The 25,155-nt window shown below is 38.1% G+C and overlaps 1 protein-coding gene across 1 annotated transcript in view; it reads right to left on the bottom strand.

Annotated features, from left to right (window-relative positions):
• Positions 1-23,955, bottom strand: part of LOC124273263 (cAMP-dependent protein kinase catalytic subunit PRKX-like) — a 50,265-nt gene extending 26,310 nt beyond the window's left edge. Inside the window, exon 1 of the mRNA XM_046708479.1 lies at positions 23,600-23,955. Within this exon, the coding sequence (XP_046564435.1) occupies positions 23,600-23,729 (130 nt within the window). The 5' untranslated portion in view covers positions 23,730-23,955. The remainder of the gene's footprint in view (positions 1-23,599) is intronic.
• Between the last annotated feature and the right edge of the window lie 1,200 nt (positions 23,956-25,155).

Raw genomic sequence — 25,155 nt, 5'->3', positions numbered from 1 at the left:
CATCCTTAGACTTGCACAAGTTTCTAAGGTAATGTTAAATGATAATTTCTAAAAGAATATGAACAATGAAATCACATTTTCCTTTTAATAGACTGCTGTCCTTAGACTTGCACAAGTCTTTAAGGTAATAAATTATAGTTTAAAATCATAATTTCTAAAAGAATATGAAAAAAAATGACTGGTATCTCTGTCCTCATATCTAGACTAGCCTCTTTAAAGGATAGAATTACTATACATCCATTGGCTTAAACATGACATAACTACCTCCATCTCGCAGTCTCTGAATGACATTATTTTTGCTACTGCCTTGCCCTCCCTGCAAAGGTAAAGCCCTAAATGAAGTGTAGATTTCTTCAGGTTCTGAATCTCACTGGGGCTCCTTTTCAATTGGTTTATTTGTTACTATCAAAACTACATATATTCAGACACCAAGCCACATATATTCACTGACAGCTGTATGCATCGAGTGAGTGAGTGAGTTTAGATTTACGCCTCTTTCAGCAATATTTCAGCAATAAATGGGCTTCACATATTGTGCCCATGTGGGGAATCGAACCCGAGTCTTCAGCGTGACGAGTGAATGCTTTAACCACTAGACTATACCACTGGCCCTGTAAGCATCTAGACTTGCACTAAACATATGGTAATAATCTAACTCTGACAGTACAAGAGGGTTTCTCGTAATAATTTAACTGCAGGCTACATTGGAATTAGTCATTTACACTGTATTTGTCACTTACACACACTGTCATTTGTTAAGGGTCTCATGACGTCACTTACACAGTACACTGGATCATTTGTACTCTTTGTGTAAACAGGTCAATAAACAATAAAGCAATACTTTTTCAGATAAATACGTCTGTAAATGTTTCTAAGACCGTACACCATTGCTGTGGTGCGTATCTGAAATATTTCCTACCGTATCATGCATATTTTTTATCCGTACATACGCCGATATGGCCCTTATCTGGAGCTCTGTTTCTTATAGGTCTATACTGCCTAGACTGTAACCAGATGACAATATAATGGACATTGATGATTCTTCAGCATATTTTGTAAAAGGGTGTGGTGTCTTCCCAAAAAATGGAAGGACAATGAACAGTGTTCACGAATGGTGTTTTAAAGTAACAGGACATTTGGTCCTGTAAGTTTCAGATGTCTTTCTGACACATTGAAAATTCACAGGACCCACAGAATAAAATTAAACACACATTTCAGATTTAGCATTTCTTATAATTGGCAATGAAAGTATAAATAAACATAAGATTTATTAACAGCAAACAGGTGTCACATGTCACATATAACAACTTCAGTCAAAATCATTGTGAAATATACAGTCAGACACTGGGGCCGGCCGGTTGTAGACTTCTATGGGGCCGTTGGTGAATCTACCTGATTTGTCAGAGGGTCAGACGCTATTTGTGAACACTGAATGAATTGTCTATTGCTATGAAAATGTAAGGAAGGTACTCCATGTTTGCTAGACCGCCTCCGTGGTGTAGTGGTTAGAGCGTCCACCTGGAGTGCAGAAGGTCGCGGGTTCAATCCCCGACCGCGTCATACCAAAAGACGTTAAAATATGGTACTTGCTGGTCCCTGCCTGGCGCTCGGCATTAATGGGTACAACAAGGACTGGTCGGCTCGGAGTCAGTATAATGTGTCTGAGTGGGGTATTCATGCTTCACTGCGCCATGGTATCTCAGTGGGCTAGCACTATAAAACCAGCTTCAGTGTGGGCTAGTACATGCAGCCGCACATACACATACACACGCATGCACGTCGTCATATGAGCGAAATATTCTCAAGCACGACGTTAAACCCAATTCCACCACCACCACGTTTGCTGCTGGTATCTGTGTTGATATACTTAAAGTGATATGGTGAGTTAAAGGTGACATAAAATATTACAGATATAGTACTAACAATACATTTATCATCATCTCTCCTATCACCAGAATACTTGAACTTAGTCCAGCTGATGATTTCTGCCCCTGTACAAACAACAAGTCATTGTTTAAAGTAGCCTTGACATGCTTGATGCATTGAAGTCAGAAAGTAGGTTTATTGCAGACACAAACAATGCTCAGTGATGCTGATGTCAGCTGTGGTCACCTGTATTCAGCAACAAAGTCAAGTCTTTGTCAAAAAGTAACATGCTTGAACTGACAGACAAATGTTTTAAATATAAACAAAAACATGCTGGTGACGGTTACATGGGGTCAGATTTCCACTGGGGAACATGCTATCAATTCAGTAGATTACTACAGGTGTTGAATACGACTGAAGAAACAGACTGTGAGTGACAGATTCGCACCTTCCGTATGACCCTCAAGAAACAAGATACGGTCTGTGTACACCGATACCTTTCATCAGTGTCTGGTGATGCTGCAGTCACAGAGAATACATATGTAGCCCTTTCTCAAAAATTAGTTTAACACGATTCCAAAGAAAGTAGAGTTTCTGTAGTCTGTATCATAACTTAGCAATAAAACCTGTATCATGGAATCCTGTGGTGTTTACAGTTCAGCAGCATGGCAATATCTTTATCCAATTATGTCATTCTTAAAATAATCACTAGTTAAAACATAATTTTACTCAATAAAGTTATTTTAGAAACTGTTCGAGAAAACCACCCTATTTATGATACACTGTTTATAGATCTGTGGCCATGGTAATCACTCACAGTTTGGAATATTCTGACTGTAAATGTTTTTGGAATGTCAGTCAATACAAGTAATTTATCAACAGTCAGACATTGGAGATTAAAAGTAGTCCCTATTAGGCAATCTCATTTGCATATTTATTGCACACTGAAATGAAGTGGATCAGATTGGTTTAGCTCATCAATAACATCATCCAATATATACAGTCAAATCTCAACCTTGATGTGTCAAAGTTACGACTGTCTCGAAGTAAATGCTTGGTCAACTCTTTCTCACCATTTTTCGGTTGTGTGGATCCATGGATAATTACAAGTATCAACTTTCCTTTAACTTCAACACATCTGTGTTTGACTGTACTACTCAGAAGAGGTTACGGAACACCAGACCTTTTCATAATACTTCTGCAAATCATTGCAGATTTACCACAGTAATAAGAGACGTATGGCTGTTCTTTAACTTCTTTGGAATATTGATCTTCAGTAATCCATGCCTGTTGTATACGGGATCAGGTGGTCAGGCTGACCTGGTTGACACTTGTTTCCATGCTTGTTGTATACGGGATCAGGTGGTCAGGCTGACCTGGTTGACACTTGTTTCCATGCTTGTTGTATACGGGATCAGGTGGTCAGGCTGACCTGGTTGACACTTGTCATCGGTTCCCAATTGCGTAGATCGATGCCAATGCTGTTGATCACTGGATTGTCTGGTACCGACTCAATTATTTACAGACCGCCACCATTTAGTTGGAATATTGCTGAGTGCAGCGTAATACTAAACTCACTCACTCAACATACTAGTAGATAAATTAATTGTCGTGATTTAAAAATTTGTCAGAATACTTTCAGTTGTAGACCTTTAGTATGATTTTATATCAGAACTCATAATTTCAGGCTATTTTGGGAATAAACTATGGAACACTGTCTTTCAGTTGAGGAGTAAGTGCCTAAATAAAAAATATGAATTATATTTTATAAACAACAAGAAATTGTGAAAATTGATCTTGCTACACTGAAATAATACAGTTGTCAAAACAGATTATTCGAGCCTTCAAGTACTAATGTACATTGACGAAAGGAAGGTGTATAGAACACACCTTTTTTGGGTGGTATCCAATTACATCCATTGTCTCATGCGACACAAGCATAATGTCACTGTTTGGTCTTCTTCATTATGTTGGCTGTTAAACAAATTCAAGTGAAGTTGGAAAATTTAAAAGGAAACAAAAACCATGAACTCATCAAGTTAACTTGATAATACTAAACAGGAAAGTCCATGTATACTTCCACAATGTAAAGTCTTGGAACTGTTTTGATTCCTATATGTATAGAACCAGATGCTTACTTTCTGTTCTTGTTATTCTGACAATTGTGACAATGACTGATGGACTTATGGGTTAATATTGAGTTCAGTCCAAATATTCCAATAGTTGAAAGGGGGCGGTGGGGTAGCCTAATGGTTAAAGCGTTGGCTCGTAGCGCCGAAGACCCGGGTTCGAATCCCCACATGGGTACAATGTGTGAAGCCCATTTCTGGTGTCCCCCGCCGTGATGTTGCTGGAATATTGCTAAAAGCGGCGTCAAACCAAACTCAGTCAGTCAGTCCAATAGTTGAAAACGAACCAGTTCCTTTGACACTGTAGCTCATTTTATTGTACCTATTTTTGTGTTACCATTGGTGGTAAGGTGAGCAATAGTTGAAAACGAACCAGTTCCTTTGACACTGTAGCTCATTTTATTGTACCTATTTTTGTGTTACCATTGGTGGTAAGGTGAGCTTTCACCTTTATAGCCACAGTGGTTTGAGAGAAAGGATATACAGTGAGACCCCAGATACGTGGACCCCAAATATCCAGAAACCCGCGCCTTCCGTCAATTTTCATTAAAAAAACACACAATCTCTTACGTTATAAAAGTGACTGTCTATAATGGATGTGCGGTTTCCGTTCCCGGATTGTCAATTTTACAAACCAACCGGCTAAATGAACACAAAATTGACTCACTTATCTGCACGAAGATTTGATCTTCCGCTGACCATGTGAAGTGAAGCGCAAGAGTCCCAGGTGTCGTGACACGAGACAAGGTCTGCTAATCTGGATAAATGACCGATCAGCAGGGTATTGGTGGCGTTTATTTGGCAAATCAAAATGACCATGCTGTTTTGGAAGTGATTTTAAACCAGAAGTGTATGCTCGCTACCCTTTCAACACCTAAGCCTAAACACACTTTAAAACATCTTCGAACTAAGAGGTTCGATTCCCCACATGGGCACAATGTGTTAAGCCCATTTCTGGTGTTCCCCGCCGTGATATTGCTGGAATATTGCTAAAAGCGGCGTAAAACTAAACTCAGTCAGTCAGTCAGTCGAACTAAGAAAAAACCAAAATGAAATGGTTTTTACTTAATGTTGAATGTATATGTTTGTTGTTTAACATCACACTCAGCAATATTCCAGCTATATTGCAGTGATCTGTAAATAATAGCGTCTGGACCAGACAATCCAGTGATCAACTGTATGCACATTGATCAACACATTTGGGATATGATGATATGTGTCAACCAAATCAGCGAGCCTCACCACCGACAAATGAGAAACTGGTAAAAAGTGTATTGTTATAATTGTACCCTCACAGCAAACAATGTTTATATCATAAATTATTATATTTACATGAACTTCTGCTTGTATTCAAATAATAACTTCCTCCTTTGTAGTACAAAACTGTACATGTACTCCCTGACTTAAAGGACTGATCAAGGTTACTGCCTCAAACCATTATTACCATATTAAATATCATACTGGCAACAAATAGCTTTGATGAAAGTCTTGACAGCAAACCAATAAATGTGTCTATCTTGTGTCTGTAAGGAAAATAACATATATTTAATGTTAAGATATCCTAAACCTTTGACCCCTTCGTATGTTGATACAGTCTGTATCGCCTAGCACCTGCCAGTCAGTGCCATGATGTAGAAGAAACATGGCAGCCACACGTGGGACAGACATCTGCATAAAACCAGTTGAGATATAATTAGTAGCATCAATTTTAGGTACAGAGAAGACACAAAAGTCTAAATCTGGCCTAGCATGTGTATATCTACGCTTCTAACAAACCTGGAGACTATTTATAGATTCTTGTAGTCAGTTATACCTGACCCACCTGACCTTTTACACTCCTCCTCGACAGCTCATCAATGCTCTTCTGTGCAGGTTTTACCAGGGGAATACCAGAGTTACTGCACTGGTTTAGCCAAAATGAGAACGTATTCAGCATTGATAGGGGAAATGAGAAACATATTACTAACAGATGGAGGAAATAGGAGATTTATTCATTGGGGAATATGAGAATATGGCAGTTTCACACCTATGAGTAAAATCAGGAATTAACACTTCCTGGGCTGTATATGTTTTATGTAATGATGATGAAGATAATATTTCGCATTTTCAGTACAGATATACTCTATGTTTAGAACAATGACACATGAACATTTTAGAACAAATATCCACAGTAGTTATTTCTATCACCAAGTTTAATATTGATACACACAGCATTTGACATGTTGTTAAAAACCATAGATGTGAATGATTACAACAAGACATCTCAAACAGCTCTTCAATTAGCTCATTTTTCCATTTTTCACTTGTAACCTTGAACTTTCTTTTTAAGTGTGAAGGTTACAACATGCATGTGCAGATACACACCTGCACAATGTCAAACTACCATGACAACAGAACAAACATGTGATAAAAGATCTGTATTCCACAGCATTATCGCTGTGGCATAAGGGTTTTTATATCTACTGCTTCAGAAGATGTTGCGGTTATCTGAATAGGTCCCAATACAGGCATGCGCCAAGGATAACTGGATAATGATACAAAGTTCTCTCTTTCTCTTGAACAATGTTGCAAAGTAACTGGTTATCAGTAATAGTAAACAGTCATGCACAGAATGTTGAAAATACGCTTTTTTATATAGCCTTTAATCAGTTAGGTTGTTTTGCACATGAAAACAAGCTCAAGCTCATTATTCATCTTGCTGAAATAAAAGAGAAATGGGGAGATCAACATTCAAGTGTGGAGTGGAGTGGAGAAGTAAAGAGCTGCGCAGTATAGTAGGGTGAGTGAGTTTGGTTTTACGCTGCTTTCAGCAACATTCTAGCAATATTGCAGTAGGGACACCAGAAATGGGCTTCACACATTGCACCCATGTGGGGAATTGAACTCGAGTCTTCAGCGTGGAAATTGAATGTTTTAACCACTAGACTGACCACCCCACCACCCCAGTATTGTAGCGCGGAGAGGAGTGGAGTGGAGTGGAGCAGTGGGGAGGGGAATTGAGTGGAGGGGAGAGGTAAGGAACAGAGTGGTATAGTGTGCAGTGTAGTGGAGCGTAGAGCAGCAGAGATGTATGGTATTAGTGTAGTGGCGCTTAGTGGAGCCGAGCGGAGTGGTAAGAGCTGAGCGGTTTGGAGCGGAGTGGAGTAGTGCAGAGCAATGCAGTATAGCATGAACCAGTGTGAAATAGAGCTAATTGGAGTGGAATATGTATTTGTGCAGACACATAACAGTCTCTAGGTCGCCTTACTACATCATTTAGACTTTATACTTGCCACTGCATGTTATCAAACAACTGAATACTTTGTCTGGGCAGTATTAAGCCTGGCCAAAGAACAGTGAAAAAGCGAACAGTATTTGTGCTATCAGGGATGACTGACATGAAGCAGTCCTAAGGATCCAACTGCAGGGCTAGGAATGTCAAATTGCTAGATACTACAGTCCTAAATTGAAGGTATTTTAAACATGCATGACATTAACCATTACAATGCCATGACAACCATGTGACCTATTATAGCTTGTACCCCTCTTTACATTGTTGCTTAATGGTGCAGGCACACACATTAACTCTACTCTTATTTTTCACAAAACACAAGTTCGACTATCTATCAGCGTTGTCAGTTTATGCAACCCGTATTACTTCTACATTATTTTGGGGCGGTGGGGTAGCCTAGTGGTTAAAGCGTTGGCTCGTCACGCCGAAGAACCAGGTTCGATTCCCCACATGGGTACAATGTGTGAAGCCCATTTCTGGTGTCCCCAGCTGTGATATTGCTGGAATATTGGTAAAAGCGGCGTAAAACTCAGTCACTCACTCTACATTATTTTACAAGTGTTATTTCTGAAAGGCTAATTAGTTTGCATATATACCCATATACAAAACGTAATGCTAGATCTGGTTGCATAAAACCATTCAGCCAACTGAATCATAAACTGTGACAGCAACAACCTTGCCCGCTGGGCTCAAGGACATGGGGAGTGAGCGAGTTTATTTTTACGCTGCTTTTAGCAATATTCCATCAATATGACAGCTGAGGACAAAAGAAATGGATTTCAAACATTGTACCCATGTGGGGAATCGAAGCCCAGTCTTCAGAGTGGTGATCGGACGCTGTAACCACTAGGCTACCCCACCGCCCCTTGAACACGGGGAACTTCAGCAACACTAGAGCTTCTTTAGTGGTTAGTATCAACAGTTTCCCTAGTTAATTTACTCAAACTATTCATAGTGTTAAAATTATTACACTTTGAAAATATCTATTTCAAGAAACGTATTTTGGTATGTTAATCATGTCTTAAGTAGTGAAATATAATGGTAGCAAAATATTGCTACTTTGCCAGACAAGTAGAAATGTGATTGTTAAAATGCAAAAACAGAAGCAGCCTATTAACAAACCCCTCCCCCAAAAGGAGCAAGACCTCACAAGAAAGTACCCGTGAAGGTCCAGGTTAGAATGAACCTTCAGGGACCCATGCTTGTCGTAAGAGGCGACTAACGGGATAGGGTGGCAAGGCTAGCTGGTTTGGTTAACACATATCATCGGTTCCTAATTGCGCAGGTCAATGCTCATGTTGTTGATCACTGGATTGTCTGGTTCAGACTCGATTATTTACAGACCGCCGCCATATAGCTGGAATATTGCTGAGTGCGGCGTAAAACTAAACTCACTCACTCACAAGAAAGTACTACCCCTCCTCCACTATTAAGTCTGTGTTTCGCTACACATGTATTCAGTGTCCATCTGTCTGGGTTAGCCTTGTTACAAGGGTGAAGTGAATGATAAGTCCATGGACGTTAAGTAGTGCTTCGTTCAAAGAGCAAAGTCTAGATAATGGCAATAAGGACGCCTGTCTTTCACAGAGACAACTTGTTCATTTAGTTATCAAATCTAGAAATTATTTAAACAAAATAATTTTTGCTTTAGAGGCTTGTGCAAGTCTTGTCAGGTGCTTGCCCCAGAACATGCTCTACACATGTAACCACTTCCCCATGGAACGGAACCTCCATGCTGGCGAGATAAAGGCAGGAGTTGAAGCGCATCTTATGTTCTCAGGAACCCTGAATATGCTGTAGAATCTGGTGAAAAGGTCTTTGTACACCACAAGCTAACACTCCTGCCCTGTTTTACTGATAACTCACATGGAAACCATAGCCGATATTTGTAGTGTCAGTAGTGGTCACGTGACAGCAAAACTCAGTGAATGGAGAATCAAATGACAGTTAAAATTGTCTCAGAAAACATTATTTGGTCAGTTTAATGTAACATCCAATGGTATGTATTACAAGGGGGTATGCACATTAAATGAAACACTGATGACAAGTAGGGTTGGTCTAAGTTAACGTTCATCACGTACCGCACGTGCATTTGTTTCACTGTTGCAACTACCCCTTGTAATACGAGCCAATAATAGCGATTTGACTCTATTATCATTTGTTAAACAACAACTTTTATCTTAAGTGGAATAAAATTCTGAGATTTAAATGTTCAATTGGCAAGGTAAAATTATGAGGATTCGCAATCTTAATTTCACTTTATTTTAGTTACTTCTTGTTTTAAGCGAAATTCATCGGTACGTTTTCACTGCAAACAGACTAAATAATGGACAATGCTTAACCCACTGTGCTACCTCACTGCCAGCAATTATACAACACTGCATTGTTGAACAACAGACATTCCCAATGTTAATCACTGCAACATAAATCTGATAAATTCATTTACTGGTCCTTCAGTATTGGATTGCCCATATTTGTGACCAAGTTAATGGAAATTACCAATCATAACATTAAATGAATTCATCCCCATCTAAATGTCAGGTTCCTACTCAAAGGAAGGACCAGTACAAAACAAACTCTTGTTCTCGTCTAACTCCCCTCACTCATTCTTAACCAGAGGCCCAGATAAGCTGCGTATCCGGGTAAAATACACATAGAAAATTTCCAGTTACACATTGAAAAATAATTGTACCAATTACACATTTAAAGTGTTAGATATGCAAAAAAGTTTAAAACATATGCGTATGAAATAAATTTATAAAAATCACTTGCGTTATGAAAAAGACATCGGTTGCCAGTTGTATTGTCAGTGTAGGCAGGACGAGTGATTTTTTAAAAATCATTTCCATTATATCTAAGTAGGTTTTGATTAGGTATGACATAAGGCAGTACATACCTGCTTAGTAAACTTACTCAATGACTGCCATATAGCTGGAATATTGCTGAGTGCGGCGTAAAACTAAACTCACTCACTCACTAATCAATGACATATACTTAGCAGAGTAAAATCACTGAAATACGCACATATTTGAAAGCAGTGGGTAATGGATAATGAAATACCCACTCAACATTCATAATACCCACTCCAAAAAAAAATACAGTGGGTACAGTACCCACATGAGATAAATCATATCTGGAGCTCTGAAACAGTTCATTATGATACTTAATTAGCTATTCACCGTTGTGTCCAGCCCGTTTCATTCCGCAGATCGTGCTTTTATATAACGCCGCGGAGGGGAATCCTGGCAGTACAAATACGTGTTTCCTCACAATTAACTGTAACAGTTATCGCCATTTCAGAATTCCTCATGTCATTTGTGAAAAGAAATATCACAGCTCTGCTTAACTGTCTTCATGTTTTAGCTGTGTTCTACACAAGAAGGTAGTCTGTCTCACAGTCCCCCGAACTGCATTATATTTCCTTCAACCTAGCCCTATCTGGAATGCTAAAGAGTTAAATGAAGCAACTCTAGATTTCCTCAAGTTCTGAATCTCCCATCTCACTGGGCCTCCTTTTCAGTTTAAAACAAATCATGTTTTGCTATCAAAATTATACATATTCAGATACTAAGCATTAGTAGTCTTAAAAACCAGAGGGAAATCTACACTTGTTTCATTTAGGGCTCCTGCATAACCGATTGAGCAGAAAAAAAGGGAAGCTAAAATAGTTCAGGGACCTGTGAGACGGAACCTGACTGTGTAGAACACTGCAAGGACATTACGTATGAGTGAATGAGTGAGTATGTTTTACACCACTTTCAGCAATACTCCAGCAATATCACAGCAGGAGACACAGAAACAGGCTCAACACATTGTACCTATGGCATGACAAGCAAACACTTTACCCACTAGGCTACCCCGCTGCCTCCATTAAGTGTAACACTAACAGGATGAGCCAAGAACATGTTGACAATAAGTAGGTGTACCATTATGTGGGTCTTCCTCAGGACACCAGTTGACTTTGTTATTGAAGCAGTCTAACAATATTCTGGACAGGTGCCTGTTGCCATGGCAACCAGACATACTGTCATCTGGTAATGAGCGACAAACCTGATAGGCTGCTGGGTGGCAAACAGGTTACTTTTCAACAGAGCATCACTTGTGGTATGTCGTATGTTCCTGTGTTCTTACGACTAAACAAACACAGTCGCACAGTTTATGCATTTTTGACTAGATCACAAAGTCGATTCGTTATCATTGACTAACAATAGCACTGAGTAGGCCTGTGCATCCTTATTGTTGGATGAAGTCACTGTACTTGCACCCATCCTTGGCACTCCAGGGATATTTATTCCTTGCTCTGTTAACAGTACCTGTAGCGTAAGACGGAACTTCAGTCATGCAGTGTCCTTTGAAGTAAACCATACGTTTGTGTGCCAACTTAGATAAGTGCGCCGTTAAGTGGGCACAGATCGGAGATCGGTAAGGCTGCAACGAATTGATTTTTGGATTTTCATCCCCTACAGCCCTGCTACACAAAAACCACATTACACAAGCTCACAATAAACCTTCACACGTCATGTGAACAGCATCTGTTGGTATTACAGTACACAGCTGCCTTGAACATTGCATCCAGAACAAAATGACTTGAACTTTACTTAAGTCTAGAGGTTCATTGACTTGGTGACACGTTATCGTTTCCCAATTGCCTAGATCATGAGTGAGTGAGTGAGTGAGTGAGTATGGTTTTACGCCGCTTTTTAGCAATATTCCAGGAATGTCACGGCGGGGGACACCAGAAACCTAGATCATGATGGCGATCACTGGATTGTCTGGTTAACTTCTTGCTTGATAACGGTGTTAGAACCTACACCGAAACATCGCTGTCCCTGTAATACAGAAGTTGCTCATCCATATATTGTCATCCTTCCTCCTATTGTCGGGTTGTCGATTATTCACAGACCGCAGCCCCATAGCAAGAATATGATGAGTGCAGCATAAAACAAATAAACTTAGGTTCAGACAAAATTTTAAAATTTATTTAAATGGTAATTGCCTGAGTAGCTCAGTAAGTATATTGTTGGGATATGCTTAGAAACTAATCAGGTGATTGGTTCTTGAGGTTTAATCTCTTGAAAACTGTTAATGTCTGTTTTGTTACACCAGGCTATTCATAAGGACCATTTCACTTTTATGCTGAATATTTAACACTGATTAGCAGATTAGTATGTCTTCAAAAGATTTTGATAATACAGGTCTAATATGTTATACGTGAAAACAGCTTGCATTCCTTCACAACTTGCACAAAGAAAGTATACAGTAAAATCTTGCATAAGGAAAATATCGTCATCCTTCAGTGGATGATATACTACTGGTACACAACTACTGATGAATACTCTGAATGTCTAGGTAAGGATGGAATATGGTCCATTGCTTGTAGAAGATGCTGTACACTACTGCCATGCATGGTACAGACACATTTTCAACTTAATTCTTCAAAAAACCTTACAAACATGTCTCTATCTAGTTGCGAGCTTCATGAGATTTTAAGCATCTCTTTTAAATGTTGAGTCGTTTACTAATCTGTCTGAGATCAGAATTTGGAAATGGTTTGTGCCAAAAACTTTGGGTTTACCAGCCCAAACTTGGCTCTCAGCATCATTTTCTGCAGTGGAGGTATTATTGTTATTGTATGGAGTATCTTCAGCTGAAGTTTCCATGTCTAACTGAATATTTCTGCAGATTTTTTCTAGAACAAAGGCTAATGTTACAGACTTTGGTCAAACTATTATTAATAGGAAAATAATTATATATGGTATGATCTGTTTGCTAGATCTAAATGTGACATTACTGGGCAGCTATATGTATATCATGTATATCCCACACAGCTTGAACTGGAGTTAGGTAACTAAATATTAATTTGCTCCACAATATACTCATGGTTCAGCAACACACTGTGGTATAAGAGGAATATACCACACTTTCATGACCTGTATCAGATGGGTGTAGTTATACCTGATTCCTAAAATGGACTAATGAGCAGTTACTAATCAACAACATGTGCAATGAAAACTAATTAAAGACATGGATTAACAGTATTTATTGCACACATGATTTTCTAATTAAGGCTACAATTACTGTATTAGTTCTTGCATATTTCACTTTAAGCCCAAACAAAATAGATTATTTGTTTATGTGAGCCTATTTCTATCCTGAATTTACAACAAAAGTATCTTGGTGGTGCCGTAATTTTAAAAGTACAAAGGGTCCAATCTGATGAAAATGCAATAACAGTGCAATACAAGAGCAGTTACCAAACTGATATTGCTCAGTTGTGTCTATTGGTCAAGAGATACTGCAAACTAACACATATTACTTTCCATAGGAAGTCTCATGATCTCTTCATTTGTGTCCAATCTACACATAACAAACACTGTTTGTAGCCAAGGATATTTCACTGCGTAAGTGAATTAGCTGGATTTTATGTCATTTGTACCAGTATTCAAGCAATATCACGGTGGAGACATACGAAATGGGCTGCACACGCAGGAACCCTGGGGAATCAAACCTGGGCCTTGGATTAATGAACCAATGTCGGAACCACTTAGGTACTCACCCATACTACAGATCCTGACACTTGGATTCATAAAAACTCAGAGAGATGAATGAACAAAATTTTAAAAGTTTACAGCTTTTTCAAAACTTCAAGCACATGTATAGATCAATGATTACTGATCCAGTAACATTAATAATTAAAGTTTTTGGCCTGATGAAACACTGACACAAATTTAACCCCTATACATTAATATTTCTGCACATTCTGAGGTTTCACTACCAGTTTTTATGGTAATATTATGTTCAACCTCCCTAAAAATAAAACTTATCTTCAAGAATCAGACTTAATGAGCAGACAGCATAAACATAAACAAGGCACAGACATTTGCTGGATAGGGGATAACCATCTATATAGCTTCACCACCAACTGTTTCTCATTGAAGCTCTGAAGATGAATTATTACTGGTCGAGATTAAGGGAGTTATTTTTAGTTGCTTTTGATCCACTAATCAAGATGTTATAAACATACCACAAACATAGATTTCACTGGAAATATGATTGGGCAATCAACTTGAGATTAAACGTACATAATTTTGTCATAACATTTAAAACCAAGTGGTGCGGAAATAGAAACCATCACCTTGGACATAAATCTTTATGGGTAATGTGAGTGAGTAAATTTTTTAAGCCGCTTTTAGCAATATTCCAGCAAATCATGACTGGAGACACCAGAAATGGGCTTTAAACATTGAATCCATGTGGGGAATCTTTGGCATGATAAGCGAGGCTTGGCTAACCCACTGCCCCTTTATGGGTAACTAAATCTCTGAGTGAAACATGAGGTTTTAATCAAGATGTACAAATATCAGTTTTCTTCCTAGTTGTATACAAAGGCTATAAAAGAACTAGGGCCTTATCCTCAGAGTAACAGCAGTGCTACAATCAGTGTAAGTCCATGTTAAACTATCAGAGTTATTATCATCTTATAGTACTATGACTGTTGCAATCCAATATAGAAGCAATATCATGGCAGGGACACCAAAAACAGGCTTCACACATTGTACCCATGTCGGGAATCAAACCCAGGACTTTGGCTTGACGAGGGAACGCTTTAACCACTTGGCTATCACTCCGCCCCTTTCTTCCTCTGGATGTACTTGTGAACAATAAAATGAAATTATGCAGTATATTTGGTGGTTAGGTTGGCAGAGATGAAAATCTGATAATTTATCTATACACCTGGAAAAATGTTAAGCACCACCTGATATTAGGGACCGTTCATAATTTATGGCTAGGGGGGTGATGATGATTTTTTTGGAGAAGCATGTACAATCATGAATGCCCACCCCCCAAAAAAATAATTTATGTAAAAAATAAGTGACACCCCCCCTCCATATCATATACAAAATCAATGACCCCCCTACCGGCCTTCCCACAATTTCTAAGCATAATTTTAAACATATTTATATGTACAAAATTGCTGACCCCCAAACGTGTGTACAAAACTGCTGACCCCCCTAGCTCCCCAGAACAAAATTGCTGACCCCCGCTTAAAATCATCATCATCCCCCTAGCCATAAATTATGAACGGTCAATAAGGCCTTTTATTCTCTCATCTTGCCAAAAAATGGGTGGTGCTTACAGTAACTTTTTTCCAGGCGTATATGTTCATTTTTGGTGTCATATCAGTAAATTTCCTTGTTTCCCACACTCGTAACACACCAGCACAGACTTTACTCCAGCCATGAGGTAACTGAATCTGTGTCTCTCAAAGAAGCATTCATAGTGTAACCCACTTCAATTGACAAGCTCCTTTAAGATGCTTAGAGCTATCAACAGGGCAGTGAACCGTCTTCCACCTGTGATTGTAGCTGTGAAGAGATTACAACACCGCATGAGCCTGTTCTCTACATTTACCACAGGAGTCCTCATCACACCCTCAAGCAGGGACATGTGGATCCTTTAACACACGGAGAAATGCACTTCCACTACAATTTATGGCTGGGAAATTGTAGCAGTGGTTTTGACTTGAAATGCTATCCAGACCTTCACGACTGTGTTCAGACAAAAAGTAAATCAAACTGTAAAGTTTCAAAGCTGTTCAGTTTTTTTCTGAACTTCTGAAACACCTAACAGCCAAGAGTTTGTGTATAAAACAGCCCCAGTTTCCTTGTTTCATGGCGGGTAAACTAAGTTGAACTATTCTTTTATTTGTATGGAAATCTTTGAGAAAAACACCTTTTGATGATGAGAAAAGTTGTGTTTTGAAGTTGAATCATGAAAGAATGTCTTGAAATGATGGTATGTTTAAAAAAAAGAAAGAAAGATAACAGAAAACTGTATGCTAAAGGTTATACAGTTGAGAGTGCATTTATACACTCAGAGGACAACGGTATTCATCAGTTGACAGGCTAGCTGTTATGGCATATATACACTCAACATCAGTATTCATCAGTTGACAGGCTAGCTGTTATGGCATTTATACACTAGTGAACATCAGTATTTAGTTAGAAATTTAGTTAGCAGGATAGCTGTTATATCATATATACACCAAGAGGAAAATGATAAACATAACTTAACAGATTAGTGATTACATTATATAGTAACTCAGGAAACATTTGTATTTACAATTTGGCTGTTCCTTTGAAGTCCATGTCATTTCAACATAGATAAGACCCGTGAAGGTCCGGGTTAGAATTGATGTTCAGTAACCCATGCTTGTTGTAAGAGGCTACTAACAGGATCCGGTGGTCAGGCTTGCTGACTCGGTTGACACGTCATCGGTTCCCAATTGTGCAGGTCGATGCTCATGCTCTTGATCACTGGATTGTCTGGTCCAGACTCGATTATTTACAGACCGCCGCCATATAACTGGAATATTGCTGAGTGTGGCATAAAACTAAACTCACTCACTTACTCAACATAGATAAATTAATTGTCGTGATTTAAAAATTTGTCAGAATACTTTCAGTTGTAGATCTTTAGTATGGTTTTATATCAGAACTCATAATTTCAGGTTATTTCGGGAATAAATATGGAACACTGTCTTTCAGTTGAGGAGTAAGTGCCTAAATCAAAAATATTAATTATATTTTATAAACAACAAGAAATTGTGAAAATTTATCTTGCTACACTGAAATAATACAGTTGTCAAAACAGATTATTCGAGCCTTCAAGTACTAATGTACATTGATGAAAGGAAGGTATATAGAACACACACTGTTCCTCGTTCTGTCACAGGGCTGAATACCCCACATTGACAAAAGTAGTTTGTAACCCTTAATCCAGCTATTGACACACTGCCACTGGCCACGTCCACCTACTGCTGGCAACGCATCAATACAGAGGCCCCCAAATAACTTGTTTTCCTCATTAAATGACAGCTCCATTTTCAGTTGCAGTTATTATATCATACCTGTAACGAGTTGCTCTAAAAGGTAAATAGCCTTATCTCCTACCTGCTGTCCTACATCTTATTATAATACATTGTTTCTTATTTGGCCTAAGAATGGAATCAAGGTCACCCTGAACACAACAAACATTACCCTTCAATTTTGCAGTTTAAAACCGAAACCATGTCAATAAATTCGATATTAGTGTCAGAGAAATGGCTTTAATGAATAACAGGTAGGAAATGATGTCAGTTTATCATGCATATACGCTGCCCACAATATTCATCAGGGAGAAGTTCTTTTCACAAATCAAGGGAGAGCTATAATGACGGGTGGCGGGGTAGCCTGTTGGTTAAAGCGTTGGCTCGCACACCAAAGACCGGGTAGCACATGGGTGGTGAAGCCCATTTCTGGTGTCCCCGCCGTTATGCTGCTGGAATATTGCTCAAACCAAAGAGTCAGTCAGTCGCATGCCAAAGACCCAGGCTTGTTTCTTCACATGGGTACAATGTGTGAATGTGACAATTTCTGGTGTCTCCTGCGTGATATTGCTGGAACATTACTAAAAGTGGCATAAAACCTTACTTACTCATTCTTTGGACAAAGCAATCATAAGCCTATGACTGTTAAAGTCATGGTTAAAACTTCTGAGTTATGGATCATGTTGACTAATATCACCAGCTGGACTAATTAAGTTCTAACTTGAGTCCCAAAGCCAAATGTTTCAGTAACCTAGCCAGTTGATAAGTTTCCATGGTAATATGTGTTGACAATATTTCAGCTATTTTTTCAAACTCATTGTCAGCTGGAGGTAAGTGATGTGGGCATGTAATATATGATGGCAGTATGTAAATAACTGAGTATATCTGAACCAGACAATCCAGTGATTGATATCATGAGCATTGATCTATGTGATTGAGATATGATGGCAACAAAGTCAATGAGTCTTGATCATCCACACCTAGAGATTTAAAATTGACAAATACTTTTGTAAAAATTTCAATCAAGTAACAATAAGTTATCACTGAGTTTGCTACTTGCTGGGTTATGGTATCATTTGGAATATCATTACTGTAATAATTAATGTGATGATCATGATACACATACAATAACAGTATTAATAATAACATTTACGTGTCTGGGACCCCCATTTTGTTGTCCAGGACCCTGAAAATTATTAGCATGAGTCCCAAGGACCCTCAAATACAGGACTCAAGGTAAATCAGTTCTAAACACATTCTCATGTATCTCCAAGGTAACAGATCACATGACCCATCAGTATTCACACTCTGAAACTATCCTATATGGTAATATAAATCTTTGACAATTATCAACCAGTTGATCAAGCAGCCATGATCCCTGAAACCAGTATGTACTTTGTCATGGCCTATATATCCCTTGGTAAAGGAAGGGAGCGTGCTGACACAGTATCAGGCTGTTTGATGATCAATCCCTGTCTTGTTTCACCAGACTGCTCTGTGTTTATACTGCTAACCTAGGGCCTCCCTTCAGTGAAGACATTACAGAAACAGTGTCATGTTATTACACAAACCAGGGGTTACCTGCACAGGTAGTACACAACCCATATTGTTTAAACTAACCCCGTTTGGGGGTGAACACAGGCAGACATTGCCATGGTTTTCTACGACGTCCTGCAGGGTCTCTGGGGAGAATGTCAGTGTCTGGCTGCACTTATTAAACTAACCCTCGTTAGGGGCTCAATGAGGCCCAGTCTCTTAGCTCTCTATCAACTAGAGCCCACTGAGAATACAAGTGTTCCACAATTTTTTTAAACTCATTGTCAGCAGGAGGTAAGTGATGTGGAGATGTGATATATCTTTTATATTTACTTCCAACTGGGGGTTGATATAACATATATACATTACTTACTAATGCCAAGGTTACTAAACCTCACTAATCCTAAGATCATAGCAGAAAACTTCAAGAATCCCCAACCCCACTTTTATCTCCAACACTGAATCTTTCCGTTCACAAACACAAGCTTCGACAATAAGATACATACAAATTCTCAACACAAGCATCGACAATAAGATACATACAAATTCTCACCTACAAAACAATGTGTTAAGTGACAGTCAGAACAGACATTGACAAAGACCTCTGAATTCAGTAAATTTAAAAAATCCAAAACAGATTTATTTTTTCCTACATTATTCTTGAAAACAATGTGATATTATTTCACCTTTATTCCTGAAAGGACATTACATTTAGACATTTCCTTCAGGCTAGCTGACTATTCTGCAAAGAATTATGGTTAATCGTTCTTTAATTTTCCCTCAAAAAGTGTTTTGAGTGAAACGTGTTGTGAATATCCGTTCCTGCTAGCTCTGTGAATCGGCAAAAAATAGATTTGCATTTAGCTTTTGATCATTCTACAATTTTTCCTCAAACCCAGTTAACAAGCATGTGAGAAGCTGGGTGAATATTGCTGCATCACCTCGGCGATGTTGCTGTATCACTGTGGTGATGTTCGCTGACACAGCAGCTCCAAGAACAGATCTAGACGCCTGCTGTTTCAACACAGGCGGGGGTTGGAAGATTAGATTCACAATGATATGCAATTCTCAAGTTTGGTTACAGTCTCAAATTAAGACTATATAGATCTTCTATCTTAAAAAGTGGGTAAAGTGTGGTTTCTCAATGGCATTGTGTATTATAGCACATATAGTATTATAAGATTATAGTGCTCTGCAAAATGTTATTTAACAGTTTCACATCTCAAACTGTACTCTAGGCCTCCTGGCCTCGAAATATAATAAACTTCTGTTATTCTGGTAAAGTGTGAAAAGATCATATCAGCCAACACAAGCACTTCTGGAAACCCAATTTGATAATATTATATGAATTTTCTTAAACTTTTCTCACTACTCAACAAAGTTAAAATTACAGATGGATATTGGCCCGACTTTCAAATGGCAATTTACTGCATTAATGATATATGTATCTAAGTATTGACAGTCATTGAGTTATGAATGGAAACAGCAATGTGTAAACTGTATGAAATGTGCAGCCTAGTTTTTCACTTTCATTGGGAGATAGATGCAACAACATGTAATCAGGTCAGCTGATCAAAATGCAAAAGATAAAGACTGACTGACTGACTGAGTTTGGTTTTACGCCGCTTTTAGCAATATTCCAGCTACATCACAGCGGGGGACACCAGAAATGGGCTTCACACATTTTACCCATGTGGGGATTTGAACATGGTCAACATGTAATCAGATCAGAGATAGATGCATCAACATTTAACCACTAGGCTACCCCACCGGCCCCAAAAGATAAAGAACAAACCAAAGATGTAACTATCATAAGTACCGCTATATGTATATTGTTTCCTTCATCTGCAATTTGTCATGAATCTGAAGACAACTAACCCTGACAATTTACCCATATATCACACTTCCCATCACTGTTGGCAACTTTCTATTTATCCACCACTTTGTATGATGTTGCTGTGGGCACATCATATACAGGATGTCAGTCACATGACAATAGTTTTACTTGTGTTTACAGGAATTAATGTCTAATTCTATAATTTCAGTTTGACATGTCTCTTTTGTAAACTTTGCCAGCAAGAAAATATGCATGATTTTTAAACACACAACATTAAGATATTTTCCGAAACATATTGTGATATAACTTTCATGAAACTGGTACACCAGTACTACAGTGCACCCCTAAATTTGTGGAAATTCAAACCTCAACAATTCTTATTCTGTATAGAGAATTCAGAGCAGCTGGGAATTCAGTTAACCTTACTTATCAGTGACCTACCCACAAGGGTTTTATAAGTGACCATTTTATGTATAATGCTTTGAAAAGTTGATTAATTTAGTCCCAAATGTGATCTCAAGTGAATTCTACCCCATCACACAATATTGGAACCATATATCACACTTGGGGTCCCAACCTTGAAGCCTTACTTCTACAGTGTTCATCCTTGTGTGTGGTATATAACATGGGGCCTGTATAACAATGTACAACCTTGTTGGAAACACAGAAACCCCTACTTCAAGACAAGCACCTGTTGAGCAGGACAGTAACTTTTTCTAAGTAAATCTTTTTCCTTTGTTATTTCTAAATATTTAATCCCTGGGCTGGTTGCAAGTTTTGAACGCTTTGTAGACACATAGGAAGGGCACCTGAAGAGCCAGGTACATACACGAGGAAAAAAGGTTCCATGTTTTTGTCACTGAGGTCAAAGTAAGGTTGTGGTTTTCAGAACATGAAACATCAGTGTAATTTCACTCCACTAACCATGTTAAATATATCTTCATAAATTATGTATGAAGGTGTTATCAGATTGCTAAAGGCATTGAATACAATACAATATAGCACACACAGGCAAAGGTTGATATGAGAGGCCATGTACAAGAGATATCATCTTATACATTCTCTTACAAAGTTAAAAAGATTCAAGTATATCGTATTAATATCTACTTGGTGTGAAATTAATGGTCATGACATAAGCCTGATATGAATGATATAGAATGTCATATCCATTTCTATCAATTACTGGGACACGTTTGCCCTTAACACACATGGGAAAGCAGATGAACAAAAATACATGCATAGTGACTAATAGATTTAAGATTCTTTAGCTTTCTTGTTAACAAGTGACAAGTGCAATAAAGCTATGAGGAGTAATTGATCAGTTTCCAGTAGGCATGAAATGAAATTCCTGATATTACCATACACACTACAATAACAGTAACATGAAACACATGTGTTATAACATTTATCCTTCAATTGTAGCAAGACACAGGTCAGTATACATGTATATTAAACGACCCCATATATACTACAGTCACCTATGTGATATAACGTGAGTTGATGAAAACAAGAAATCTAAATCACCTTCTTGCTATTCTATTATCTTTTACAAATGATAACTATCTTCTTTTCATTAATTTGTGCTTATGAAATATCTTGGACATAACAACCAAATATTACAAGTTAACTGAACTGTATGATTTAATGCCATGTATATTAGTGTTTTTGGAAAGACAAAAGTAGTAAACTTTAAATAATTACATCAATCTGTCAAAATAACTTACAAAACGTACAAACTTAAATGAGACAAATTCTGTACTCTCTAAAGGCACCTATTTTATGACACAGAGCTGAGTAAAAGAGAGAAGCTTGTCTACTAAAGGTATGGAGAGTCACGCACACAAGAAAGTATGATGTGTACACAACGCTGTTCCTCCGTCTTTTCTACACAAGCCCTGTGTGAGAAAGCAGTCCTGCACTTTGCTTGTTTCCCATCCCCTAGACACTGTTGAGCACAGCTACAGACGCATAACATTAGCAGCCTGTAATACAATCTCCCACTAATTGACTATAGCATGTTAAGTATTAATTTCATCTTCCTACTGGTGTTTCTGCTTATATACAACGTTCTAGAGTTACCGGTTGCCATATTTTCAGGTTATATATCAATAATAAGAGAATTATTATTACTGTTAAAACAAATTGCTGTTTCCTCTTCATATCACTACATAATCAGTGATACTGATGTTTAATGCATGATAGTGAAAGAGAAATCAGACCCTGATGGTCTATTGGTGTAATGTGAGGTTTATTAGTTCAATTAATTACAGACATCTTATTAACATTCTTCTACATAGCCTATGTCATGTGTTTTTATCCTTCCTCATATTGAATTTACAATCAAAACCCCGAAAAGGTGGATGATGTTTTTTATCTTCATCCATAAACTCTAATATACATGAAATTAATGCTTCAGAATTATAATTTCATATCAGCAAGTATTCACTTAAAGGGAAATCATTACTGAAGGATAAGAGCCACCAACCACTATACAGAGTATCTAATCACATGGTTATGTGTGATACACCAGTTGAATAAATATTGTGTATCACCTACCAAAGAATAAACTGTGTTAATATGTTCCAAACTACACACACTACTATATTGATGATGAAACAACAATGTTAAAATAAGAGTTACAAAATATATGATGATGTGATGTAACTATGGTTATACCTGGCTTCATTACATGAGCTAAACATTTAGATTCTTTCTTGGACTAATGTCATCAACTATTAATTGTTATTAAAGAAAACCATCTTTTTAAAGATTTTCCATTGTCTTCACGATGTAAAATACTAATTTTTAACAAAATGTATTCAAACTGTAAAGTACCAGTGAATTTGTCAAACAGAAACAAAGTGCCATGATTGTGACACTCAGGTTTAAGTTTATTTACATAATATCTGTATAACAGTATTACTAGGTACATCAACACACAAATAAAATCCAGTGTATATTACTCGATCAGAACAGTAAGCGAAATGGAGAGACATTGTTTGACATTGACAGCAGGCGATGAGGAGACAGAAACTGTGTTGAAGTTTCCATAACAACCAATATTGTTGATAATCAACACAAACAAATCTTACCTATAGTTTTCAGTAAATCCAAGTCTTCCAACTTCGGTGCAGGTTTGTCATCCTCATTTTCACCCAGGGGGCTGTCTTTTTTCATAGACGACCCATAACGCTTGAGATTAGCAACTTTTGCAGACGCCATTTTGGAGAGGAACGACGCAAGATGCTAACTCAATTGACTTCAACTCGTGCCAAAGTTTCCAAACCGAGTCTAACTTATGTCATGTCTGTATCCGGAGTCACAAACAATAGATGTACGATGATTTCATCGTTGTAAGTGTCTAAGTTCAGTCAGTGCTGAGCGGGAAACTTCTGACACTCCTCAGTGTTAGATCACTGTGTTTGCGAACTCTCGTGTTTTGAAGGTAAATCATGCGCCTTTCGTCGTCTGCTCGAACGACTCGTAGCCTGAACAGTCTACGTTAGACGCCCTTCTGTGATGTTTGTTAGCATGGCGAAGGGAGGTAACCAGAATGGTGTATATGCTGACCGATAATCCGAAATCGGGTTATACGCTAAGCAATAAATATCTACAAGATTGATAATTGCACAATAGACGCCAATAATAGAACTTGGAAGGTACTTCTACTAATAGTATTGGATAAGATATCGTAACACGAAATACTGATACCCTTGACGAAACCAGCCAAGTCCAGACTGTGTGAACTGGGAGGCTTGATTTGGACCCAGAGGGTCGGAGATGGAAGATATGTCAGGATGAAATGAAACTGAGTATATTTAGTAACCAATCACATTTCAATTTGTTACATTAACGAACTCTGAGTTTTATTTTTGATGTTATGATTCTGATAGGAATGGTTGAATTTAAACACTGAGATCAACCAAAACAACAACGCCTGTGATTACGTCGGTACAAAATACAATTTTATTACTCCCCCCACCCAAGCGTTGAAGATATCACTACAATCTACAATGTTATTATACATTGTGGAATAATGCCCGACGCATGACGTCTTGATGATTTACAGTTATGACGTCACAATGCTAATACCGTTTAGTATCCTCTATTTATCCAGCAGAAACTGCATATAATTTTAAACGTGATTTATTGAGATTCTTATTTTCCATATATTTTTCTTGGAGCGCATGTATCAAACTTGTTAATGAGTGGGTGATGGCTGGAGCATCGCCTAAACTGAGAGAAGATATACATTCGTTTTACAACCTTTTCCAAAAGGAAGAGCAGCTTACACTTTCGACTATTAAGTTTAAGGTACTGTAGTTCAGTGTACAAGCTTTAGCTGTTGATGTAAGCGTGATGTAAACGGTATGTCTGTGTTACTAGATTGAATGTGTGAGTGAGAAGTGTGTTATTTTCAGCATTCGAAATTAACGTTGGTCCTTAGGCCCGAAACCGACTAAAAACACTCGGACTCACAGCTTTTGTTTTCTGCAGGTCCTTATGGCCGACAACTTTAGTATTGTTTCCATATTAAAATACACGGCCTACACAGTCTGATGATGCATGACCCACAACCCTTTATGGTTCTGGGTCCTTAGGGCCTGCAATGTTTTAGGGTTAAGGACAAACACTGGTTATTTTATGA

The sequence above is a fragment of the Haliotis rubra genome, unplaced genomic scaffold, assembly GCF_003918875.1.
Source record: "Haliotis rubra isolate DU_JTF1 unplaced genomic scaffold, ASM391887v1 Scf179, whole genome shotgun sequence".
Taxonomy (NCBI): Eukaryota; Metazoa; Mollusca; class Gastropoda; order Lepetellida; family Haliotidae; genus Haliotis; species Haliotis rubra.
This window is presented reverse-complemented; position numbering and strand designations above follow the sequence as displayed.